This window comes from Oryctolagus cuniculus, chromosome 2 (genome assembly GCF_051225735.1).
Source record: "Oryctolagus cuniculus isolate XC-2025 breed Fujian yellow rabbit chromosome 2, ASM5122573v1, whole genome shotgun sequence".
NCBI classification, from domain to species: domain Eukaryota; kingdom Metazoa; phylum Chordata; class Mammalia; order Lagomorpha; family Leporidae; genus Oryctolagus; species Oryctolagus cuniculus.
Window position 1 is genome coordinate 174,833,698 of NC_142868.1, and position 24,929 is coordinate 174,858,626.

The 24,929-nt window shown below is 38.5% G+C and overlaps 1 protein-coding gene across 17 annotated transcripts in view; it reads right to left on the reverse strand.

Moving 5' to 3' along the window:
- LTBP1 (latent transforming growth factor beta binding protein 1) overlaps positions 1 to 24,929 on the reverse strand; it is a 446,285-nt gene that overhangs the window by 156,417 nt on the left and 264,939 nt on the right. For all 17 annotated transcript variants that reach the window (XM_051843010.3, XM_008254559.5, XM_089326552.1 and 14 more), the window contains one exon: positions 20,512 to 20,583. In XM_051843010.3, coding sequence (XP_051698970.3) covers positions 20,512 to 20,583 — 72 coding nt within the window. The remainder of the gene's footprint in view (positions 1 to 20,511; positions 20,584 to 24,929) is intronic.

The window sequence follows — 24,929 nt, forward strand, 5'->3', positions numbered from 1 at the left end:
TCTCCACAAATGCTGAATAACAAATGCACCAATACAAGAAACAAGAATAAAGACAACATGACACCCCCAAAAGAACACAACACTTCAATACTATATTGTGAAGATGAGACGCCAGAAATGGAATTCAAAACATTGATCATAGAATTACTTAGAAGTAATCAGAAGCAAATGCACAAACTAATGAAATCCATACATGACATGAAAGAAAATTTCTTCCATGAAACTGAGATCTTAAAGAGAAATCAAAATTAAATCTTGGACATGAAGAATTCAAAAAATAAAAAATAGTGGAGAGAATTAACAATAGAATCAGTGAAGCAAAAGAAAGAATATTCGACTTAGAAGACAAAGTACAAGAAATTATACAGTCAGAAGAAACACAAGAAAAAACATTAGAAAACTAAAAAACACTGTTGGGATATACAGAATACTATATGACTCTATATACAGGTTCTGGGAGATCCTGAAGGTGTGGAAAGAGAAAGGGTTAGAAGGCCTTTTTAGTGAAATTATAACAGAAGAATCCTCCAATTTGGAGAAAGAAAGAGACATCCAAATACAAGATGCAAAAGAACTCCTAACAGACATGACCAGAAAAGATCTTCACCACAACACATTGTAATGAAATTCTCCACAGTAAAATATAAAGAAGATTCCAAAATGTGCATGAGAGAAATGCAGGTTACTTTCAGAGGATCTCCAATTGGATTCACAGCAGATTTCTCATCAGAAACCCTATAGGCTAGGAGAGAATGGCAAGATATAGTCCAAGGATTAAGAGAAAAAAACTGTCAACCCAGAATACTATAACCTGCAAAGCTCTCATTTATGAACGAAGGTAAAATAAAGACCTTCCATGACAAACAGAAACTGAAAGAACTTGTTACCACCTGTCTAGCCCTGCAGAAGATATTTAAGGATGTGTTGCACACACAAACACAAAATCATGGTCATCACTATAGAAGAAGGTAAAGGAAGGAAATCTCTCAGTAAAAGTACAAAGGAAATCAAAAGTAAAAAATAGGAGTATTTATGGAAAAATGGTAGGGCAAAGTCATTACTTATCAATAGTCACCTTGAATGTAAACAGCCTTAACTCTCTGGTTAAAAGACACAAAATGGCTGAATAGATTAAAAAAAACATTTGCTGCCTACAAGAAACACATCTCACTAACAAAGATGCATGCAGACTGAATCTATGGAAAAAGATATTTCATGCTAAGAGAAACCAAAAAAGAGCTGGTGTAGCCATCTTAATAGGCAAAATAGAGTTTAACACAAAAACTGTTAAAACAGACAAAGGACACTATGTAATGAATAAGGGATCAATTCAACAGGAAGATGTAACTATTATAAACATATATGCACCTAATTACAGGCCACCTAACTATTTAAAAGAATTGTTAAGGTATCTAAAGGGAGACAAGGACTGAAATAACATAGTAGTGGGAGATTTCAATACTCTACTTTCAACAATGGACAGATCAACCAGGCAGAATATTAGCAAAGAAACAACAGAGTTAATCAACACTATAGAGTAAACAGACCTAACAAATATCTACAGAACTTTTCATCCCACAGTTGCAGAATACACATTCTTCTCACCAGTACATGGAACCTTTTCTAGGATTGACCACATGCTAGGTCATAAAGCAAGTCTCAGCAAATTGAAAAAAATCGAAATCATACCATGCATATTCTCAGAACATAATGTAATGAAGCTGGAAATCAGCAATCTGGAATCTCTAGAACATATGCAAACACTTAATTCCTGAATTAATAGTGGGTCATAGAAGAAATCAAAAGAAAAATAAAAAAAATTTTGGAAACAAATGAAGATGACAATAAAACATATCAAAACTTATGGGATACAGCAAAAGCAATGTTAAGAGCAATCAATGCCTATATCAATAAATTGGAAAGGCACCAAATAAATGAGCTATCAATGCCTCTCAAAAATCTAGAAAAACAGCAAACCAAACCCAAAACTAGAAGGAGAAAAGAAATAATTAATATTAGAAAAGAAATCAACAAAATTGAATTAAAAAACACAAAAGATCAGCAAAACGAACAGGCTTTTTGAAAAAATAAAATTGACACACCATTGGCCCAACTAACCATTAAAAGGAAAGAGAAGATATAAACCAATGAAATCAGGGATGAAAAAGGAAATATAACAGACACCACAGAAACAAAAAGAATCATCATAAATTACTACAAAGAGCTGTATGCAAACAAAGTGGGAAACCAAGAAGAAACAGATTCTTGGACACATACAGCCTACTTAAATTGAGCCATGAAGACACAGAAAACCTAATCAGACCCATTGTCAAGACAGAAGTTCAATCAGTAATAAAGACCCTCCCAACAAAGAAAAGGCCAGGACCAGATTTCCTCTTTTGAAAAATATCTTTAAGTCTTTTGCCCATTTCTTCACTGGGTTGTCTATGTTGTTGCTGTGGAGTTTCTTGATCTCTTTGATATTCTGGTTATTAATCCTTTATCAGTTGCATAATTTACAAATAATTTCTCCCATTCTGTCTGTTGCCTCTTTACTTTGATGTTTCTTTTGCCATATAGAAGCTTCTCAATTTGAAGTAATCCCATTTTGGCTTTGCTTGCCTCTGCCTCTGTGATCTTTACCAAGAAGTCTTTGCCTGTGCCCATGTCTTGCAGGGTTTCCCCAATGTTCTCTAATAATTTGATGGTATGAGGTAGTAGATTTAGGTATTTAATCCATTTTGAGTGGATTTTTGTGTAATGGATTTTTGTGTAGAGGGTCTGCTTCATACTTCTACATCCAGAAATCCAGTTTTCCCATCACCATTTGTTGAAGAGATTGTCCTTGCTCCAGAGATTGGTTTTAGCTCCTTGGTCAATTATATGTGGGTTATAGATGATTGGATTGATTTCTGGAGTTTTTATTCTGTTCCATTGGTCTATTCAATTGTTTTTGTACCAGTAACAGGTTGCTGTGATTATTAACGCCTTGTAGTATGTCTTGAAATCTGGTATTGTGATGCCTCCAGCTTTAATTTTGTTGTATAAGATTGCTTTACCTATTCGAGGTCTCCTGTGTTATTTCAAATCATTTTTCTACATCTGAGAAGACTGTCTTTGGTATTTTGATTGGTATCACATTGAATCTGTAAAATTGCTTTTGGAAGGATGGGCATTTTGATCTTGATTCTTCCAATCAATGAACATGGAAGATTTTTCCATTTTTTTCTATCTTCTTCTATTTCTTTAATGTTTTGTAATTCTCATCATAAAGATCTTTGACATCCTCGATTAAATTTATTCCAAGGTATTTTTTTTTTTTTTTGTAGCTATTGTGAATGGGATTGATCTTAGAAATTCTTTCTCGGGGTCAGCAAGTTAACACGCCGGCCTGAAGCACCAGCATCCCATTTGGGCGCCGGTTCTGGTCCCAGCTGCTCCACTTCCAATCCAGCTCTCTGTTATGGCCTGGGAAAGCACTGGAGGATGGCCCAAGTCCTTGGGCCCTTGCACCCACTTGCAAGACCCAGAGGAAACTCCTGGCTCCTGGCTTTGGAGCGGCACAGCTCCGGCCATCGCGGCCAATTGGGGAGTGGACCATCGGATGGAAGACCTCTCTCTCTCTCTCTGCCTCTCCTCTCTCTGTGTAACTCTGACTTTCAAAGATATAAATAATTTTTTCAAAAAAAGTTCTTTCTCTGCCATGGCATTTTCTGTATATATGAAGGCTGTTGATTTTTGTGTATTGACTTTATATCCTGCTACTTTACCTATTCTTTTGTGAATTCCAGTAGTCTCTTGATGGAGTCTTTTGGATCCCCTGTATATAGAATCATGTCATTTGCAAATAAGGATAGTTTGACTTCCTCTTTCCCAATTTGTATCCCTTTGATTTCTTTTTCTTGCCTAATGGCTCTGGCTAAAACTTCCTGGATTATATTGAACAGCAATGGGGAGAGTGGACATCTTTGGCCAGTTCTGGATCTCAGTAGGAATGTTTCCAACTCTTCCCCACTCAATAGGATGCTGGATAAAGAAATTATGGGATATGTACTCTATAGAATACTATACAGCAATAAAAAAAAATGAAGTCTGGTCATTTACAACAAAATGGAGGAAGCTGGAAAACATCATGCTGAGTGAAATAAGCCAGTCCCACAGGGACAAATACCATATGTTCTCCCTGATTGGTGACAACTAACTGAGCACCTAAAAGGAAACCTATTGAAGTGAAATGGACACTATGAGAAACACTGACTTGATCAGCCCTTGTCCTGACTGTTGAGAAACAACTTACTATTTTATTCCTTTTAGTATTTTGTTCTACTTAATACCATTGGTTGAACTCTTTAATACATAATTATTCTTAGGCATTTAAATTTAACTGAAAAGTGATCCCTGTTAAATTTAAGAGTGGGAATAACAGAGGGAGGAGATGTACAGTTCGGCACATGCTCGCTCAGACATACCCCTGATAGTAGAGTTAGAAACATGCCAGGGATTCCAATTCAATCCCATCAAGGTGGCATGTACCAATGTCATCTCACTAGTCAAAGTGATCAGTTTCAGTTCATAATTGATCATAATGATAGGATTAAGTGTCAAAGAGATCACATAAACATGACTAGTGTCTGCTAATAATACCTGATAGAATTAAAAAGGAGAGAAAGATCCAACATGGGAAGCAGGTTATACAGCAGACTCATAGAATGGCAGATGTCCTAAACAGCACTCTGGCCTCAGAATCAGAGTCTAAGGCATTCAGATCTGGCTAAAATGCCCATGAAAGTTTCTCAGGCATGGAAAGTCAAGAGACTGTGGCAAAAAAAAAAAAAATGAACTAAATGAAAGATCTCTGTGAGTGAGATCCCAGAGGAAAGAATGGGCCATCAAAGAAGGAGGTACCTTTCTCTGAAGGGAAGAGAGAACTTCCACTTTGACTGTGGCCTTCTCTAAATATGATCAGAGTTGGTTTTTTAATATCAATAAATTTACTTTGTAATCATTGTTGGCACCCCACCTTCTGGGTCTATTTCTCTAGCTTTTATTGAATGCCTATTTAGTATGAGCCACCGTATTGGGTGCTTCCACCACAACGAGCTTCCACCTTACCCAAGTCAGAATGGCTTTCATACAGAAATCAACAAACAACAAACGCTGGCAAGGAGGTGGGTAAAAAGGTACACTAACCCACTGTTGGTGGGAATGTAACTGGTAAAACCACTATGGGGGCTGGCGCTGCGGCTCACTTGGCTAATCCTCTACCTGCGGCACCGGCACACCAGGTTCTAGTCCCGGTTGGGGCGCCGGATTCTGTCCCTGTTGCTCCTCTTCCAGTACAGCTCTCTGCTGTGGCCCGGGAGGATGGCCCAAGTGCTTGGGCCCTGCATCCACATGGGAGACCAGGAGGAAGCATCAGGCTCCTGGCTTCAGATCGGCGCAGCACACCGGCTGCAGCGCATCGGCCGTAGCGGCCATTTGGGGGATGAACCAGAGGATGGAAGACCTGGGAAGACCTTTCTCTCTGTCTATCTCACTGTCTAACTCTGCCTGTCAAAAAAAAAAAAAAAAAACCACTATGGAAATCAGTTTGGATATATCTCAGAAATCTGAATATAGACCTACCACAGGACCCAGCCATCCCACTCCTGGGAATTTACCCAAGGGACTCGAAACTGACAAATGAAAGAGTTATCTTCACCCTTATGTTTATTGCAGCTCAATTCACAATAGGAATTAACCTAAATGTCTGTAAACTGAAGACTGGATAAAGAAATTATGGGATATGTACACTATAGAATACTACATAGTGGTAAAAAAAATGAAATCTGGTCATTTGCAACAAAATGGATGAATCTGGAAAATGTCATACTTAGTGAAATAAACCAGTCCCAAAGTGACAAATACCATATGTTCTTGCTGACCTGTGGTAACTAATATAGAACCTAAAAGGAAATCTGTAGAAGTGAAATTGACACTTTGAGAAGCAATGACTTGAACAGCCTTGTTGTGACTGTCAAGGAACAGTTTTTTGTTGTTGCTGTTGTTATTTTATTTTACTTTTTTTCCTTAATGGAGAATGAGACTGGGAATGAGAGAGGAAGGAGGAGGTGGGGTGAGGGTGGAGGTGGGAGGGTGGGTATGGTGGGAGGAATCACTATATTCCTAAAGTTGTACTTAAGAAATTTGTACTCATTAAATAAAAGGTTTCCTTGGGGGGAAAAAAAAACTTTAGCAGCACAGAGAAGAGCCCAGTCTTCACATACTGTAACACTCTTCAGCTATGTGATCTCTCATTGCTTCACTTCTTTGAAATCTGAAAATTCAGTTTCATTATTAATGAAACTCAGTTCACAAGGTGTTGCTCAAAGCACCCGATACAGTGGCTCATACTAAACAGGCATTCAATAAAAGCTAGAGAAATAGACCCAAAAGGTGGGGTGCCAACAATGATCACAAAGTAAATTTACTGATATTAAAAAAGGGGATATCACCAAGTGGGAGTTTCTATAAAATTGTTAGGAAAAGGTAAGGAGTAGAAGGTATAAAAATAAGCTTCAGATTCATAATGAGCCTGCACACTTAGCTAAAAGTTCTACAGCTAGTTTGCTATGAGAGCAACTGAAGTCAATGATTGCAACAAAAATTCTCCAGATGGAAATAATTTATGAAAAGATCTCACAAAGATTCTTTAAACATTTTTAGCATGGTTTAGAAGTTAAATGAAAGGATACATTTTTAAAAGTGAAAATCTAACACAAGAACAGGTAGCTACAAAAAATAATCTTGGAAATGAAAAACATTCTTAAAAATGTCACAGATGGGTAAGTAGAGGAGGAATTAGAAAACTAGGAGGTGGGATTGATATATTCATTCAAAATGCAGAAATAACACGAGAATAAAAAAAGCATTAAAGACTTTTTAAGAGACATGGGGAAAAAAGGCTCCAATCTTTGTGTAACAGGAGCTTTGGCATAAAAGCATTATGGAGAAGCAACACATAAAGATTAACAACTAGAGACTTCAAATTTCAAGAAAGGACATGAGTTTCATATTTCACCCTACAGAATAAAATAGATAAATATAGACACATCAAGATAAAACTACAAAGAATTAAGAGATGATCTCAAAAAATAGATTATCTACAAAGGAAGATGACTCAGACAGAAGTGAGAAACACTGGGAAAATGTACTCAAAGTACTTTCAGAAAACAACTGTCAACCTAGAATTGCTCACATGACTTCGCTCATTATAGAGTAAGTGAAAAATATTTTCAGACACATAAGTATATAAAAAACCATTAAAGGATATAGCTTCAAAAAGCACATTTACCAAGTAAGAACACAGGACACCCAATGAAACTTGAATTTCAGGTAAACAAATACCGTTTGGTGTACATATATCCCAAATTATTTTATTTATCTGAAAGTCCAATTTAATTGGGTGTCTGTATTTTATCTCAAAAAATTCTCCTTTAACTCAAAAAAAAAAAAAAAGACAATTAGAAAGCACAGGATAAAAGCAATGCTGAATGCCAAAACTGATCAAGTATTAGAAAATTAACTGCATAGGAGGAGAGCATTCTGTATTTCCCTTAACTATGCCTTTGACAATAAATATAAAATGATGACTCATGCTAAGGCACAAATCCATCTTCTTTCAAATATGCAAGAGGTTGTCAGAGGGGCCTTTGAATGTTTCTACTGACAAAGATTCTATCCTTGGCCAAATTCCATTACCTATCTCTGAACTGTCTTTAGGTTTCTGGGATCACCACTGCTTTTTCCAATGTTAGCAAGAATCATGCTGAGTCAAGATAGCTAAAATCCCCTGCTCTTGGTATCTGATTGGATTCCTCTTCTACCATCCCCAAAGTGATGTCTGATCATTATGACACGCTTTCCGCAAGAAAACTGTTAGGTTAGTTTAGCCAAAATTCCCCCATATCCCTGGTGTTTCCTTGGAGTAATTTCCCACTCACTGGCATAGCACTCCAACCTCCAGCCCCTAGCCATACATTCCCACTTTTTCCTGGTATTCAGAGCTGAAACCAACCTCTCTCCTCCACAGAAAAAACCCACAGTGGCCCTTATTCTAATAGTCTTCCTGAATAAAGTCTGCCTTCCTGTTCTTTAACAAATGCCATGAATAATATTTTTTCCATAGCACCATATTAAAAGCAGCATAAATCCAATCATTGTTTTCCCAGCATGTATCAAAGCTCACAACTAATTGCATTCAAGTGGTACACGTACCGAGTCCTAAGAGCCTTGCCTTACCACTCTGAATGAATCACTTCATGTCAGCTTACCCATCTGCTTTAACCCAGCACTGTGCTGTAGACCACATCTCCTCTCTGGCCAAGCGGGTTTTCTTGAGGTTCCCGCCTTCACTTTTCCTCATTTGTATACTTTTCTCAAAGCACTCAAAGGCCAGTCTTCCTATACCCACTCATCACACTGTAGTTCACACTCAATAATGATTTTCTTAATCCTCAAGGGGTCTGAAATGCAAGCTACACTCCAGACAACTCTTCGTAACCTGCATACAGGACTTACGTGGAATATTGATCAAGACGGCTAAGTCCCATTTAATAACAGAGCTATGCCCCTGGAAAAGTGTGCACTACCTTTTGTGTTTCCCAAATAAAATCTGGTTGGGGAGCTTTCTGCCTAAAAGGGGCCCTACAGAGAAGACTGGTAATGAGTATTATTGTGCCCGAAGATATCCATTCTGCAAATTAATCTCATTAAACAGAACAACCAGTGTCAATAAAATGACACTAAAAGAAAGCTATGCGGACAGCTCTTTCATATAGCCTTTAACAGGCTAGTTTGCAAGAGCAAGAGTGATTAAAGCAAATTGCATCCTGCTGATTCAAACTAATTTAATTACACTAAATTCTAAGGACAGGAACAAGCACTTACTCATTATTTAGTGCATATTTTCAGTTGATAGGTTAAGACTGCTCCATCAATGTTTGTAGATTTTTAAAATTTTTCAAAATCATCTATGAAAACAGAATAGCTATGCAGTAGCTTACAGAAATATAGATATCCCCTAGTTACTTACATATTTTGGCATGGCTAATCATACTGGTCATAAGATAAAAATGTAGAAAATATTAATTTTATACCTGTAAGCTGGCAAATGAGTTTTAGTTTGTTGAAAGAGGAATTTGCTTTTTAATAAAAGATTTAACCGAACAAACAAAAGTACTTTCAGAACCAAATTCAATTTTTAAAACTGAGTTCTAGAACTAACATTTTAAGAACAAAGAGCACACTTGTCTCATGGCAAAGATAGGCAGGAGCAGAAGACTCAAAAATGGGTCTAAGTTTCAGAGAAAAGCAACATGAAAGTAAGAGTTCTTATTTTCATTTCCACAAGGTATTATTTAATTTAATTTTAGTTCTACATCAGTGCTTTATCGTAATAATCAAATGACAAAAGTCGTTATAGATTCACCAGGAAACATTGTTTGTTACGATAAATGAAGCAAATTCTAACAATTCCATAACGTGGAGGGTAGTGAGGCAGGTTTTAGAGCTCCATGTGTGGATATGTAATAAATCATTCCTTTGAAAAGATAATTGCAGTACCAGTAGAGGGGGAAAAAAACCAATTTGGAGGGTAGTTATCTGAAAGCTCCTCAAATTAACTTGTGCACAGTTGATTCTTTGTTGCTGAGCTCACATTAGTGAAAGCTGCTTCAGGACATCAGCTGACTGAGTTGAGGGAAATAATGTAATTCTAGTTATTAATCACTTTAATGTTAAACGGGCTTTGTAAACGGAGAAGACATTAGCTTGGAAGAACAATGCAGAACGCACAAGTAATTCGATGTTGAATGGCTTCCTTTTGAAAAATGTTAGGATAATGAAATCATTAAGCTTCAAGGGTGCAGGAAACCTGAGTTGTCATATGTAATCTGAGAAAGCCCTATTTCACTTATTGACCAATTAAAAATCACAAAGGAAATGAAGATTTTCTCTCAAAAAGCAATTCTAATAGATTACACTGCACAAAATCCTATTATTTTATGAGTCAAACTCTGTAGTGTAATTTACCAGTACTTTGTTGAGGCAGCATGGAATAGAATTTTCTGTGATTTTTTTCACTCCAGAATCTTTGCCAAAATATTCTAACACTGCTTTGTAAATATCCTCCTGAGACCACAGTGAGCCAGGACTTGGTGTTACCGACTGTCCATCAGCGGAAGTGACAGGAAGAACCATTGGATACACTCAGCATGAAAAAACTTGCTGATCACCCAGCCAGACCAACATGGGAAAACACAAAAGTCTCAAGCAATTATTGGAAGAACTGCCCATTTTATTTTGCAAAGTGAGATAGTAAGTGATTATTTGCAAATTTTCACTTCCACTTCTAAAGCATTTTTTTAAAGGTATTATTTATTTATTTGAGAGGTAGAGTTATAGACATTGAGAAGGAGCAAGAGAGACAGAGAGGTCTTCCTTCTGTTGGTTCACTCCCCAGATGGCTGCAACGGCCAGAGCTGTGCCGATCTGAAGCTAGGAGCCAGGTGCTTCTTCCCAGTCTCCCATGTGGGTGCAGGGGCCCAAGCACTTGGGCCATCCTCTAAGGCTTCCCAGGCCATTGCAGAGAGCTGGATTGGAAGAGGGGCAGCCGGGACTAGACCAACGCCCATATGGGATGCTGGCGCAGAAGGTGGAGGATTAACCTACTGCGCCACGGTGCCAGCCCCTAAAGAAGTATTTTTATGAAATATAAACCTAACAGTAAGACAAACAGATTGGATAACCAACTTCTTCAATTAAATAAAAGCAAATTAATATTAATTATTTTGATTTGCTCTAACAAAACATATCACCTTTGCTTCTAACTAGATAATATTTGCATTAGTAACACTTTATACATATATAATTTTTTTTAAAGACCACAGGTAGCTTGGAACTGTGATCTTGGTTAGACTTATCTTTGGCATCTTGGGAAAGTTACACTCCCTATGTCTCAGTTTCTAACTCAGAATAATGCCCAAATCCCAGAGGAAATTTTTGAAGATTAAATGACGTGCAAAGCGTATGGATCCTAAGTGAGCAGTAAATGTCAGCTTGCTTCACCTACACTACAACAAGGTAGTAGATAACTGAAATCCTGGGCCCAGCAGGTGAAGCTGCCGCTGGTTATGCACTGCGTATCAGAGTGCCTGATTCAAGTCCTCCTTACTCCATCCTCTGCTCCAGCTTCTTGTTAGAGCACCAGGGAGGCAGCAGATGATGGCTCAAGTGCTGGAGTCCTGGCCACCCACCTGGGAGATCTGTTTCCTAGATTCAATCTGACCCAGCCCCCCCCCCCCCCCCACTGCTGGCATTTGGGGGAATGAACCAGCATTTGAGGAGTTAACCACTGGATAGAAGATCTCTCTGTTACTGCCTTTAAATAAATAAATCTTAAAAATAATTTTATTGTGGTATTAATATAACTAGAACAGATTTAATGTAGTTCATAGATACAATTCTAATATAGTACTTCCTTTCTTCCCTCCTCCTTTCTTTTTTTTTAACTTTTGAGATAACATTTTTAATTTATGTTATAGTCAAAGGCTTAACACTCCACTAAATCAAAAGCTCAACAAGTAAAAAGTAGACCATAGCTCAGCAGGAAAACAGGCAAGGGCTATGAACAATAATCAGATAAAAAGATGATGATTTCACTCATGCACAGTAAATTTTAAAATAATCACAGATCACGAAAACTATAACAGTATATCATTCTTAATCATTTGTTTGAAAAAGATATAAAACAAAGTTTGATAAAACTATATTTGCAGCACTACTGACACACATAGGCATTTCTATCTTGCTTTTGTTTTCTTTCTTAATTTTCGCTCCCACACATTAGACAGAACATGTGATATTTGTCTTTCTGTGTCTGGCTTATTTCACTCAACGTGATGTCCTCCAGATGCATCCATTTTTATGCAAATATTAGAATTTCTTTTTTTATAGCAGAATACATGAATAAATATATGAAAAACTGCTGTACATTACCTGCCACCAGGGATATGCAAATCAACACCACAATGACACATTATCTCACCCCTATCAGAATGGCAATTATCCAAAAGACAGAAAGCAACAAGTGCTGGCCAGGATGTGGGAAATCATTGTCAGTGGGAATGTAAATTACTGCAGCCACTGTGGAAAACAGTATGAAGATTTCTTAAAAAACTAGAAATGGACTTGCCATAGGGGCCAGCAGTCCCACTACTGGGTAAACATATTTAAGAGACATGAACACATTGTATGCAAGAGATACCTGTACCCCCTTGATTGCAACCCTGTTTGCAACAGCCAAAATAGAGAATCAACAGGGGTATCCATTGTCAGATGAAGCGATAAGGAAAATGTGGCATGCATACACAATGGAATATTATTCAGCTATAAAAAAGAATGAGATTCTACATAAATCTTTTTTTTTTTTTGACAGGCAGAGTGGACAGTGAGAGAGAGAGACAGAGAGAAAGGTCTTCCTTTGCCGTTGGTTCACCCTCCAATGGCCGCTGCGGCTGGTGCGCTGCGGCCAGCGTACAGCGCTGATCCGATGGCAGGAGCCAGGTACTTATCCTGGTCTCCCATGGGGTGTAGGGCCCAAGCACTTGGGCCATCCTCCACTGCACTCCCTGGCCACAGCAGAGAGCTGGCCTGGAAGAGGGGCAACCGGGACAGAATCCGGCGCCCCAACCAGGACTAGAACCCGATGTGCTGGTACCACAAGGTGGAGGATTAGCCTAGTGAGCTGCGGTGCTGGCCATAAATCTTTTTCAAAAAAGGAAATCAGGAATTTTTAAAATTTAACTTTAAGATAATAAGAATATAACACAAAATTGAGAGATACAAATAAAGTCAGAACCTAGACTGACAGAAACTTATATTCTTACATGTACAGATTAGAGAAGGAGGTTGACATTAACAACCTCAGTACATATGCAAAGAAATTAGAGAACAGTAGCTAGCTGAAAAAAGGAGGCAGAAAAAAGGAAACAACTGAAATTACAGAAAATACATACATACAAAGCCAAATGTACACAGAAACAAAGGCAAAAATTCATTCTTTTAAAGTCTGATTAAAAAAAAAATCAATGAAGCACTGGAAGCATCATTAATAAAAAAGTATTTAGCACAAATACCAAATAGCATAACTGAAAGTAGGTGGGGTGTTAGGGTTGCTATATAAACTAGGGGGACATTTAAATGATAATCAGAGCATGTTAAACTTTACATGAAAAAATCTCAAATTCTAGATGAAGTGAATACTATTAAAGTAACACAAACTATCAAAACTGACACAAAATAATAATGGAAAAATCTGAGTAATACCATAGCTATCAAAGCAATTTAATCCATTATTTAAAGCCTTTCTATAAAGAAAAATTTAGGACCAAATGTCTTCTTCAATCAATTATTCCAAATACTCATACGTTAGGAAGAAACAATGCCACGAAACACCCTAAAAGATAGCACTTCTTCTGTCTTCCAAGATCTACAAGAGGCAGAAGTGACAAACAACTACCTGTGAACACACCACACCAAGGAATCCTTGAGTGTTCTCTACTATCTGACTTATTAAGAAATTAGATACTCTGGACACGTGTCTATCAATTAGCTATACAGGATTAGAACAGCGAAGAATCAATAAGGAACCTCCTCTCTCAAAGTACAATGGAGCAAATACATTTATCTAATCACAAGAGACACTTCAGGAATGTAACTAAGAGCTACAACCTGCGTGATAAGATGAGCTATCATTTCTCTCTTGTACACAGCCTTTGTCCCTGAAGACAGTGTGCAGACTGGAATGTACCTCCAGTGACTTCTAACCATTTGTGGTACTCAGGATGGAAATGACAAGTAACATCCCTAGCCAATAGCTACTAAGCAGCTGTCCAATCCCAATTCTGGGCCGCAACCTCAGTACTTTCTGAAGACATTTGAGGACTGAGTTGGCAAAGTCTAGTCCACAAAGGGACTTTAACGCAGTTGTTGTAAATATATCTCCTTACAACACCATCTTACTGACATTGGCTTCTGAAGCAACTTATTACAAGTTTTATTTTACAGCATGGTTGGTAATGTTTAGTCTTGTTTATAAAGCAGTCATTACACTTCTCTTCAATCCTCACTTCTGCAGGTTAAATACACTCATGTTTCCAAGCCCTTCACTGACCTTATCAACCAAAGACAATGACTGCTGAACTTCCAAGCCCCAAATTCTGTCTCATGGACACAGGTATGAGGCTATTACTTCCACTACCCTGCCCATTCTATTTCTACTAACACATTCAACAAACATGCTGAATCCTTTCACGTTGGTTCTCATCCAAATCTCTGAAACAATGACTTGACTTATACGGAATATATTTAACTATCTAATCCATTTGTTTAACCTACTCATTCAGTGTATCATCCACTGAACTTAATTTGGTCATATCTCAAATTCTATTGACTTAAAATAGATTAATCCATTATTCTATTGTTACCAAGTTTGCAGATATTTCTAAAAAAAAAAAAACATTGAATGCCTTCTCCTTGAGCGATTAAGTCTAACTTTTCCAACACTCTGTCATGTATAATGAAGGCTTAAATATTTTAAGCCACTATGTTTAAGGCATGGTATATCTTTGTGCATTTCAAAGAAAATTCTTTAACCCAACAATGACACTGCATATCATAAAAGTTATAAAGATACACTATGGAGTAGACAATTTACTTGAGAAAATTCTCAGGTAGTTAAGATACTTATTTGGCATGAATCATTTTATGATGAATCATGAATCACATTTTAATATGTACTTCACCTATGTATGACTTTAATCTCTAGTCAGAGGATTCCAAGATGGCAGAAGGAGGGGGGGATTACACTGCTCTAGTTTAGGGGAAGATAGTTAAAAAATAAAGTGGAGAGAATACAATCTACAGGATGAGTTAGGAGAAAACTGCAGAGGAAACTCCACACAAATTAGACAGACACTTTGGATCCTTGTGGAGAGCGTGGACGTGCACAACTCAGGATCCCGGCAGCCAAGAGCCTCAGCACCAGTATTGGAGAGGAAGGGGAGACCAGACTGCAGCAGCTCAAGCTACCGGTGATAAAGCCGTGGGAAAAGCCTGGCATGAGTACAGCCTGGAGTCCTGTAGGGGACAGAGAACCTGCCAGCCCAGAGGGGAAAAAGGGGGCACGTTTCTCCATGACCGCCTGGCACCAGAGTCCTGTAACGAGCCGAGGGAGAGTGGCGCCATCTTGGGCACACATGATAGCTGCAGCAGCTTGTGTCCACATGCCCAACAACCAGCAGGGAGGAGACACCTTTGGCTGGGAGAACCGACAGGGGTTTGGGTGCTCGTGACTGTGGGAGCATTGTGTGCCAGGGCTGTGAAAACACTGTGGCTGTGTGCAAGGACACAGGGTGTGGGTGGGTCTCTGAGCAGTCATGGTGGATGGCTCCACAGGCTCAGGGCTTGGTGACTACCTGGTGAGAGTCATAGCTGCTGGATCCATGTTCACACTGAGGACTGCAGGGATCCTTTGTGCGATTCTTGTGGCAGAATGGATCAATATTCCACCTACTGGGGCTAGCTCCAATAGGTCTCCATGAGGAAAAGAGGTGAGTGTGAGACTATGCCAACAGAGTTGAACAAACCTCCCCTCTGATAAAGAAAAAAAGAGAGAGAGAGAGATTTATCATGCCCAACTTGGGTGTCACCTTAGATACTTCCCTTACCCTGGAATACAGAACACAGCAAACTGGCCACACACAGCACATGCCTCTGGGTATTCATTGAAAGGGTCGGAACTCCACTAAGCGATAGAGGCATAGTCCAAAGATAAAAGCCATTACAAGAAAAACAAACAAAAAACCAATTAGCTCCACAAATGCCTAAAAATAAACAAAACAATTCAAGAAACAAGAACAAGGAAGACAACATGATCTCCCCAAAGGAACACAACATTTCAACACTAAAATGTGAAGATAAAGAGACTTAAGAAATGCTGGAATTGGAATTCAAAAAATTGATCATACATTACTTAGAAGTAATTACTTACAAGTAGAAGCAAATTCATGAATTAAAGAACTCCATACATAACAAGAATGAAACTGAGATTTTAAAGAGAAATCAAAATGAAATGTTGGAAATGAAGAATGCAATAGGTCAAATAAAAATGTGGTGAAAAGCCTTTTTTTTTTTTTTTGACAGGCAGAGTTAGAGAGACAGAGAGAAAGGTCTTCCTTTCATTGGTTCACCCCCAAATGGCCGCTGTGGCCGGCACACTGTGCCAATCTGAAGCCAGGAGCCAGGTGTTTCTTCCTGATCTCCCATGCAGGTGCAGCCACTGTCTTCCCAGGACACAGGAGAGAGATGGCCTGGAAGAGGAGCAACCGGGACAGAACTGGTGCTCCAACCGGGACTAGAACCCAGTGTGCCGGTGCTGCAGGCAGAGGATTAGCCTAGTGAGCCACGGTGCTGGCTAGTGAAAAGCCTTAACAAAAGACTTGGTGGGGCAGAAAAAAGAATATCCAAGTTAGAATACAAATCACTGGAAATTTTACAGTCAGACAAAAAAAAAGGTAGAAGAAATTAGAAAATTAAAAACATTCTTGGAGACTCATGGGATACTATCAAACAACCCAACATATGGGTCTTAGAACCCATGAAGGCATGGAAAGAGAATGGATTAGAAGGCCTTTCCAGTAAAATAATTACAAAAAAAATTTCAGATGTGGAGAAAGAAACAGACATCCAAGTACAGGAAGCACATAAAATTCCTACTAGACGTGACAAGAAAATATATTCACCACGACATATTGTAGTTAAACTCTCCACAGTAAAACATAAAGAAAAGATTCTAAAATGTGCATAAGATAAATGCCAGATTACTTTCAGAGGATCTCCAATTAGACTCACAGCAGACTTCTCATCAGAAACCTGACAGGGTAGTAAAAATAGCGAGATATATTCCAAAATTTAAGAGAAAAAAACCACAATCAACTCAGAATACTGTACTCTGTCTGCAAAGCTCTCATTTATGAATGAAGGTGAAATACAGACTTTCCATAGCAAACAGAAATTAAAATAATTTGTCACCATAAATTCAGCAGTACAAAAGATGCTCAAGGATGTGCTATACACAGAAACATGATCATCACTATGAAAGAAGATGAAGGAAGAAACTCTCCCAGTGAAAGTACAAAGGAAATCCAGAGTAAACAATGAGAATATTTGTGAAAAAATGACAGTGCCAAGTCATTCCTTATCAACAGTCACCGTGAATGTAAATGGCCTCAACTCTCTGGTTAAAGATACAGACTGGCTGAATGGATTAAAAAACAAGACCCATCTATTTGCTGCCTACAAGAAACACATCTCACTAAGAAAGATACCTACAGACTGAAAGTGAAAGGATGGAAAAAGATATTCCATGCCAACAGAAACCAAAAAAAGAGCTGGTGTGGCCATCCCAATATCAGACAAAATAGACTTTAACACAAAAACTGTTAAAAGAGACAAAGAAGGGCATTGTGCAATGATTAAGGGATCAATTCAACAGGAAGATCTGACATAATAAACGTGTACGTACTTAATTACAGGGTAACTGGCTACTTAAAACCTAAAGGGAGACATAGAATCCAATACAATAGTAATGGGGAACTTCAATACCCCACTTTCAGCAATGGACAGATCAACCAGGCAAAAAATAAATAAATAAATAAAAAGGAAACAACAGAGTTAATTGACAATACAGACCAAATGGACCTAATGGATATCTACAGAACTTCTCATCCTACAGATGAAGAATACACATTATTCTCACCAGTGCATGGAACTTTCTCTAGGATAGACATGTTAGGCCATAAAGCAAGTCTCAGCAAATTAAAAATCATTGAAATCATACCAGATTTCAAGACATACTACAAGGCAGTTATAATCAAAACAGCCTGCGACTGGTACAAAAACAGATGAACAGACCAATGGAACAGAATAGGAACCCCAGAAATCAACTCATGACCTACAACCAACTTATCTTTGACAAAGGAGCTAAAATCAATCCCTGGAACAAGGACAGTCTCTTCAACAAACTGTGCTAGCAAAACCAGGTCTCCACATGCACAAACATGAAGCAAGACCTCTACCTTTCACCTTACACAAAAATCCACTCAAAATGGATCAAAGGCCTAAATCTATAATGACTCAATACCATCTAATTTTTAGAGAACATTGGGGAAACTCTGCTAGACATTGGCATAGTCAAAGACTTCTTGGAAACTACCCCCAGAGGCACAGGCAATCAAAGCCCAAATTGACAAATGGGATTATATCAAATTAGGATGATTCTGCACTGCAAAAAAAGCCACTCAACAAAGTGAATAGACAGCCAACAGAATGGGAGAAAATTTTTGCAAACTATGCAACTGATAAAGGATTAATAACCAGAATATAAAGAGATTAATAAACTCAACAACAACAAACAACCCAGTTAAGAAAAGAGCAAAGGACTTAAATGGGAGCTTTTCAAGGGAGGAAATCAAATGGTCAACAGACACTTGCAAAAATGCTCCGGATCACTAGCCATCAGGAAAATGCAAATCAAAACCACAATGAGATTTCACCTCATCCCTTTAGAATGGCTTTCATACAGAAATCCACAAACAAATGCTGGCGAGGATGTCGGGAAAAGGTACCCTCATTGACTGTTGGTGGGAATGTTTACTGGTACACTCACTGTGGAAGACAATTTGGAGATACTCCAGAAATCTGAACAAAGACCTACCATATGACCTAGCATCCCATTCCTGGGAATTTATCCAAGGGAAATGAAATCAGCAAATAAAAGAGTTATCTGCACCCCAAGTTTACTGCAGCTCAGTTCACAATAGCTACAATACGAAATCCATCCACATCTGTCAACTGAAGACTGGATAAAGAAATTACGGGGTATGTGCACCATGGAATACTACACAGCATTTTAAAAAAATGAAAATCTGTCATTTGCAACAAAATGGATGAAAATGGAAAACATCATATTCAGTAAAATAAGCATAGGACAAATAAGCAAAGGACAAATACATTATGTTCATTCTATCTATGATAACTAATAGAGCACCTAAAAGCTAATCTACAGAAGCGAAATTGACACTATGAGACACGATGACTGAACAGCCTTTGTCTCAACTGTTGAGGAACATTTTTTTTTTTTTTTGTCATACTATTTGCTGAACTCTTTACTTAGTATACAGTTAATGTTATGTGTATAAAGTTAATTGAAAATAGATCTTAGCAAAAAATATTTTTTATAGGAACAGGAATTATAGGAATAGGAGAGGGAGGAGAAAGAAAGGTGGGAGTGTGGGTGGGAGGGCAGGTACGGTAAGAAGAATCACTATGTTCCTGAAGTTGTATTTATGAAATGCATGAAGTTGTATTCCTTAAATAAAAGGTTTCTGGTAAAAAAAAAAAAAAATCTCTATAGCCAGTAGATACATGCTAGTCAAGGAGAATGGGCTATAGGCACCAAGTCAGAAGACACAGGCTCAGTTCTTCCTGGGGTTTTTGGTTCACTTAGACTCTAGGAGATTCTCTGTTTCTTTGTTTACTTCAATGTATGCTTATTTCCAATATCCCAATAATAAGACCTTCATGCTAGACAGGGAAAGGGCAAGGGAGTACTAATCATCTCACAAAGTAACTACAACAAAATCTGATAGCATAACTGTGTACTACACTAGGCACTGGCAAACCCAAGTTACAATCTCAGTTCTATAAAGCCAGGGACAGACACTGAACCTCTTTGGGCTTAAGGTTCCTCACAAACAAAGTACAGACACAACTAGAGGTTTTCTCTGCTTGGACAGCTCGGTGGTATTATTCAAAATAAACTGAACAATAGAATTTAGGGCATTTCATATCTAGTTCTATTGCTTTTTTAAATGCTTATGAAAAGCGTGTTCACTTTGATATTTAATACTTGAATATTTTGAGACAGGCAGCCATACTGTGATTAAAGTAAAAAAGGGCATTCCATTGCCCAACCATGCATCACCCAAGAAGTAGAGCTGTTAGGGACATATAAGCAGACTTTAAAAAGTTCACAGAAAATTTGCAGTATTTTAAAATTCCTCTTTTCCATGAACTTTTGAAGACCCTCAAATGTGTATGTGCACCCTGCATGGATATGAGGCCACGTGCATGAAGACTACAGGGTACTCTGTGAAGTGACCCAAACTCTAGGGATTTTATCACAAATTAATAGAAGGTAAAACTTTCCCAAAGTTTCAATGGTAGTGAAGCAATTCCAGCACCAAGACAATAAATTTCTGGATTTCCTTAGCTAAAGGGAGCAAACAGGAGGTAAATCACTGTGTGACCTTTCCAGGCTGGGCTGAGGAGTAACACGTGGTAAGACAACTTGAGCTGCCAAAGAACCCAAACAGCTGTTGAGTCTACACCAATCAATTCTGTTAACCTTACCTTGACAGAAGGTATTGTTGACTCGCTTATAACCTTGTAGGCATTCGATCATTTGATTATATCCATGATAAGCTGTAAGTTAAGAAATAATTCTTGGTTACATGCTTAAATACTTAGAATCTTAAAGCTACTATATTTGGTAACTGAAGCTATTCAAGGCTCAATGGACCTATTCACTGATACCAACATGTATCTTCATGATTTCTTTCACATGTTTTTCAGTGTACTTCCTATTTTCATTATAGTCTGAAAACTTGTAAGTTTTTATGATGCTAACTACAACAATTATAAATTATTTTTAATTTTCTTCCAATGTGTGATTAAATATTTTTATTAACAAAGGCTCTATTTTTCCCCTCTCCAATTTGCTTTGGAGGCTTGGGTTTTCCTATCCAGCCTAGGGAGGTTGACCACAATGTCCTGCTCTGTCTGGGACATGGTCAGGTTATTTTTGCTGTTCTGGGAAAGTTAGTTAACAGCATTTTACTCTCAAAAGTTTCTCAGCTTTGACAATAAAACATAGCTCTACCATAACTATAGGTTCAGGCATTCTCCTTATGATTCTTAGCACTGTAAACAGAGAAGAATGGGAAGCTGATGAGGCAAAGACATTAAAAGGGCTGCTGTGGTTAAGTGTGTGCTGAGTCACAAAACTCAAACACCACTGATGCTGTGGCTGACAATTTATCAACAAAACCTTATTCACCGAGATCCTGATCCACCAAAAGGAAACCTGAGAAATACTACCAGGCATAATGAATACAGCCTAAGTTTTGGGACCAAATAGACATGGGTTCCAATCTTGGCTGTGCCTATCATTAGCTTTGTGACCTTGGCAACAAACTTCCTAGGTGTCAAACTAAAATTCTGCACAGTGAGGATATTCCCATACACCAGGCAGGGTAAGGCTGTGTGGTGTTTAGAGATAATTCACACACAACATGCCTTCCACAGTACCTGACCACAAGCACTGGCCAAATCTCAAATGTCATTGTAGTTTCCTGCAATGTAAAGCAGAAAACAGGCTGTAATCAAAATAGGATAGATGATTAGACCTTTTAAAAAAGCCTGGATAGGAGCAAAAATGGAAAGTTCAGAGTGAAAATAGCAATTTTATTCTGAAAAATAAAATTATGTTGCTCTCAATATCTGTTTTATCTGTCATCCCAATGGAACAGGGTGAATACTTACTAACGGGTCCCTCTCCTTCTTTACTTCCTTTCTTTGCTATATGAAATGATTACTTCAAAAAAGTTCATGGAAAACAATAAAAGATGTTTATTTTGGTGCAAAAGCATTTAAAACCCATGTAGAGGGGTCTTCCAAAAAGATTATGGAAAATACCTATTATGTGTCTCAAAATTTTTCCCATCGCAGTAAGTATCTTTTAATTCCATTTTTCTCCATGAACTATTTTAAGTGCCTCTGTTTTTCTCCTGCTCTTCAGATTTTTCTAGGTATCTATAACAGAAGATCGGGTGTTTGGTGCAGCACTTAAGTCACCCACATTCCTTATCGGATGCCTGATTGAAGCCTTGGCTGTTCCACTTCTGATTCAACTACCTGCTGTGTACCCTGGAAGACAGCAGATGGCTCAAGCACCTGGGTCCTTGCCACCCATGTGGGAGACCCTGCTGAGTTCTAGGTTCCTACCTTCAGCCTGGCTCTACCTTCTTTGACTGTTGTAGGCATCTGGGAAGTGAACCAGTGGATCAAACATCTCTGCCTTTCAAATAAAATTAGTAGTAACATTTTTAAACAAAAAATGGAAGGTCAAAGTGAAGAGTCTGGAGATGGTTAGTTACGAGGGAAGACGCTGGCACATGGGAGTTGCAGCCTCTGGGCCTAACGTCTAGTCTTGCTCCAGACAACGAAGATACTGTGGAGCAAGTTGCTTGCAGAGATTGTGGAATCTGTGAATTCTTCAAAGACGAGAGATAATAACGTGTTTTAGAAGTTTCAACAGTTGTCTGCCTCCAGGGAGAGAGCCGGCCAGAACTCATAGAATTCTCTTCAGCTTAGGATTCCGTGTCAATTTTCTTTGAAAAATGTTTAAAGGCCAAGTGACTTGCTCATTCTAAGCACATTTCTAATAGATCACACACTACTCATGGAAGTCATTTGTGGATTTAAAAGTAAGTTTTCACAGCAAAAATGATCAACAATGAAAGGTCTTTCTGTTTGTGGCTAAATAGAACTTCAAGCATTAAATAAAAGCCAATTGAAAACTGGAGTTTGAACTACTTTGAGTGAGGAGGGAAAAAAAAAAAGGGCATGGAACACAAAACCATACCATCTAAAGCCAAGGCAAGTCTGCTCTCTTCCAAGATGAATATGATTTAGAGAGGAGTACCAACCAAGGAAAGGAAAGTTTTTTTTTTTTTTAAATGACACAGGAAGAATGTGACCCTGAGTGTGTTTCTTAAGAGTGAGTCACTAAGAAGGCACAAACAGCATAAATGTCAAGATGTTAATCGTTTACTTCATCCATAATCCACATCGCCCCTCCTGAAGTTAAATCGGTTCCTCCGATTTTAGACATTACAGGAGCTACCATATGAATTATTTTCATCAGTGTTTAGTTCAAAGTAACAGCTACTCTGTAGTTTCACATTCAACATAAACCATTATCAAGACAATGGAACGTCTATCACTCTCTCTGTTACTTTGGGATTTAGAAAAGAGAGGAAAGCAGAGCAGCCAAAGACAAGACACACAGAGAAGGAGTGTCAATGAAAGAGAAATAAGGAAGATGACGGAGGCATGAGAGATCGTCAACAGAGCAAAGTTTTAAGAACCTAACTTGTCTCATTCTCAGTCCCTCGACCTAACAGCAGCAAAAAGATCTCCCTCTGCAACAGCCCTCCCACTACACACACAGCAAGGGGACACACTTCAAAGAAAGGAGGGCGAGGCTTTCTCAACATTTAAAATCTAGATTCTTGCCTAACGAGTCCTAAGATTCAACAGCAAACACCAAGAGCTGGGAGTCAAGCTTGGGTCTATCTAACTTCAAGCACCCTGCTCTTGAAATCCTAACACAGGCATCCTAGATGACCCTTTGGCAGGTTGCCTACGTAAGTGGAGGCAAGTGGATCATCTCGTAAGGAGACCATCACTCACGCTGCAAATGATTAGCAAATCAGCTTAAAGAATCTACTTGGAACATTCTCTCAGGACCAAATGTCCTTAATATGGGAATATTTTCCTCAACAAAGAACTTAGTAATAATCAGAAACTTCAGTGGGCATTTCCACAAATGAGTCCTGCAAAGATCAGAGCAGCATTAACAAGGGCTTGGGGCGTTGACAAAACTTTTTAAGTTTGAGAGAAAACAATTACAAACAAAAATAGAAGAACAAATATTATTGTTCATGAGAAAAACTGTGAATATCCATGTAACCAGAAAATGTAACAAGCCCCCTTTTCAAGCCAAAGGCATCACATTAGGAGGGTGGGCTAAATAACCTGTGCTATGGCTAACAATGGCTTTATTTTCATATTAGGTCATCATCAATAAGAATTAAAAGAACCTTTCCTTTGTACTGTGTGATAACTTTCATGTCTGTACCCACTGAAGGAAGTACATTCTCGTAAGTTGCAGACATGTAGAGTATAAAGCTCCAATTATTTCACCAAAATTTAAAAATATATAATTTAATATGTACTCATAATATTTAAATCTATGATCTACCTGTCTATCTTCAATCACATGAGGCAAATGAAGATGACTGAGAAAAATATCACCTTTTCACTTGGCAAAAATATAATGATTACATGTAAAACAAAACAAAAAACTCCAAACACTTTCTAGGAGTATTTCATTTTTTCCTCCCATTGTTTTTTTCCAAAGGCAGAAAGAGGTTCCATTTGATGGTTCATTCTCCCAATGGCCACAGCAGCCACGGTTGGGCCTGGCTAATGGTAAGAGTCCAGAACTCCATCTACATCTCCAATGTAGGTGGCAGGGAGCCAACTCCTTGAGCCTTAATCTGCTGCTTCGTTGGCAGGAAGCTGACTGGAAAGTGGAGGAGCCCAGACATGAACCCGGGCATTTGTATATGGCATGTGGGCATCCCAAGTGGTGACTCAATGGCTGTGCCAAATGCCAACCACTAGGAAATACTTGTTAGAGATCAGTTATCTAGGGGCCAGCGCTGTGGCACAGCAGGTTAAGTTGCTGCCTACAGCACCAGCATCTCATATAGGCACCGACTTGAGTCCCGGCTGCTCTGCTCTGATCCAGCTCCCTGCTAATGCACCTGGGAAAGCAGAGGAAGATGACCCATGTGCTTGGGCCCCGTACCTATTTAGGAGACCTGGAAGAAGCTCCTGGCTCCTGGCTTCAGCCTGCCTCAGCCCGAGACCATTTGGCGAGAGAACCTGCAGATGGAAGATCTCCCTCGCTGTGTCCCTGT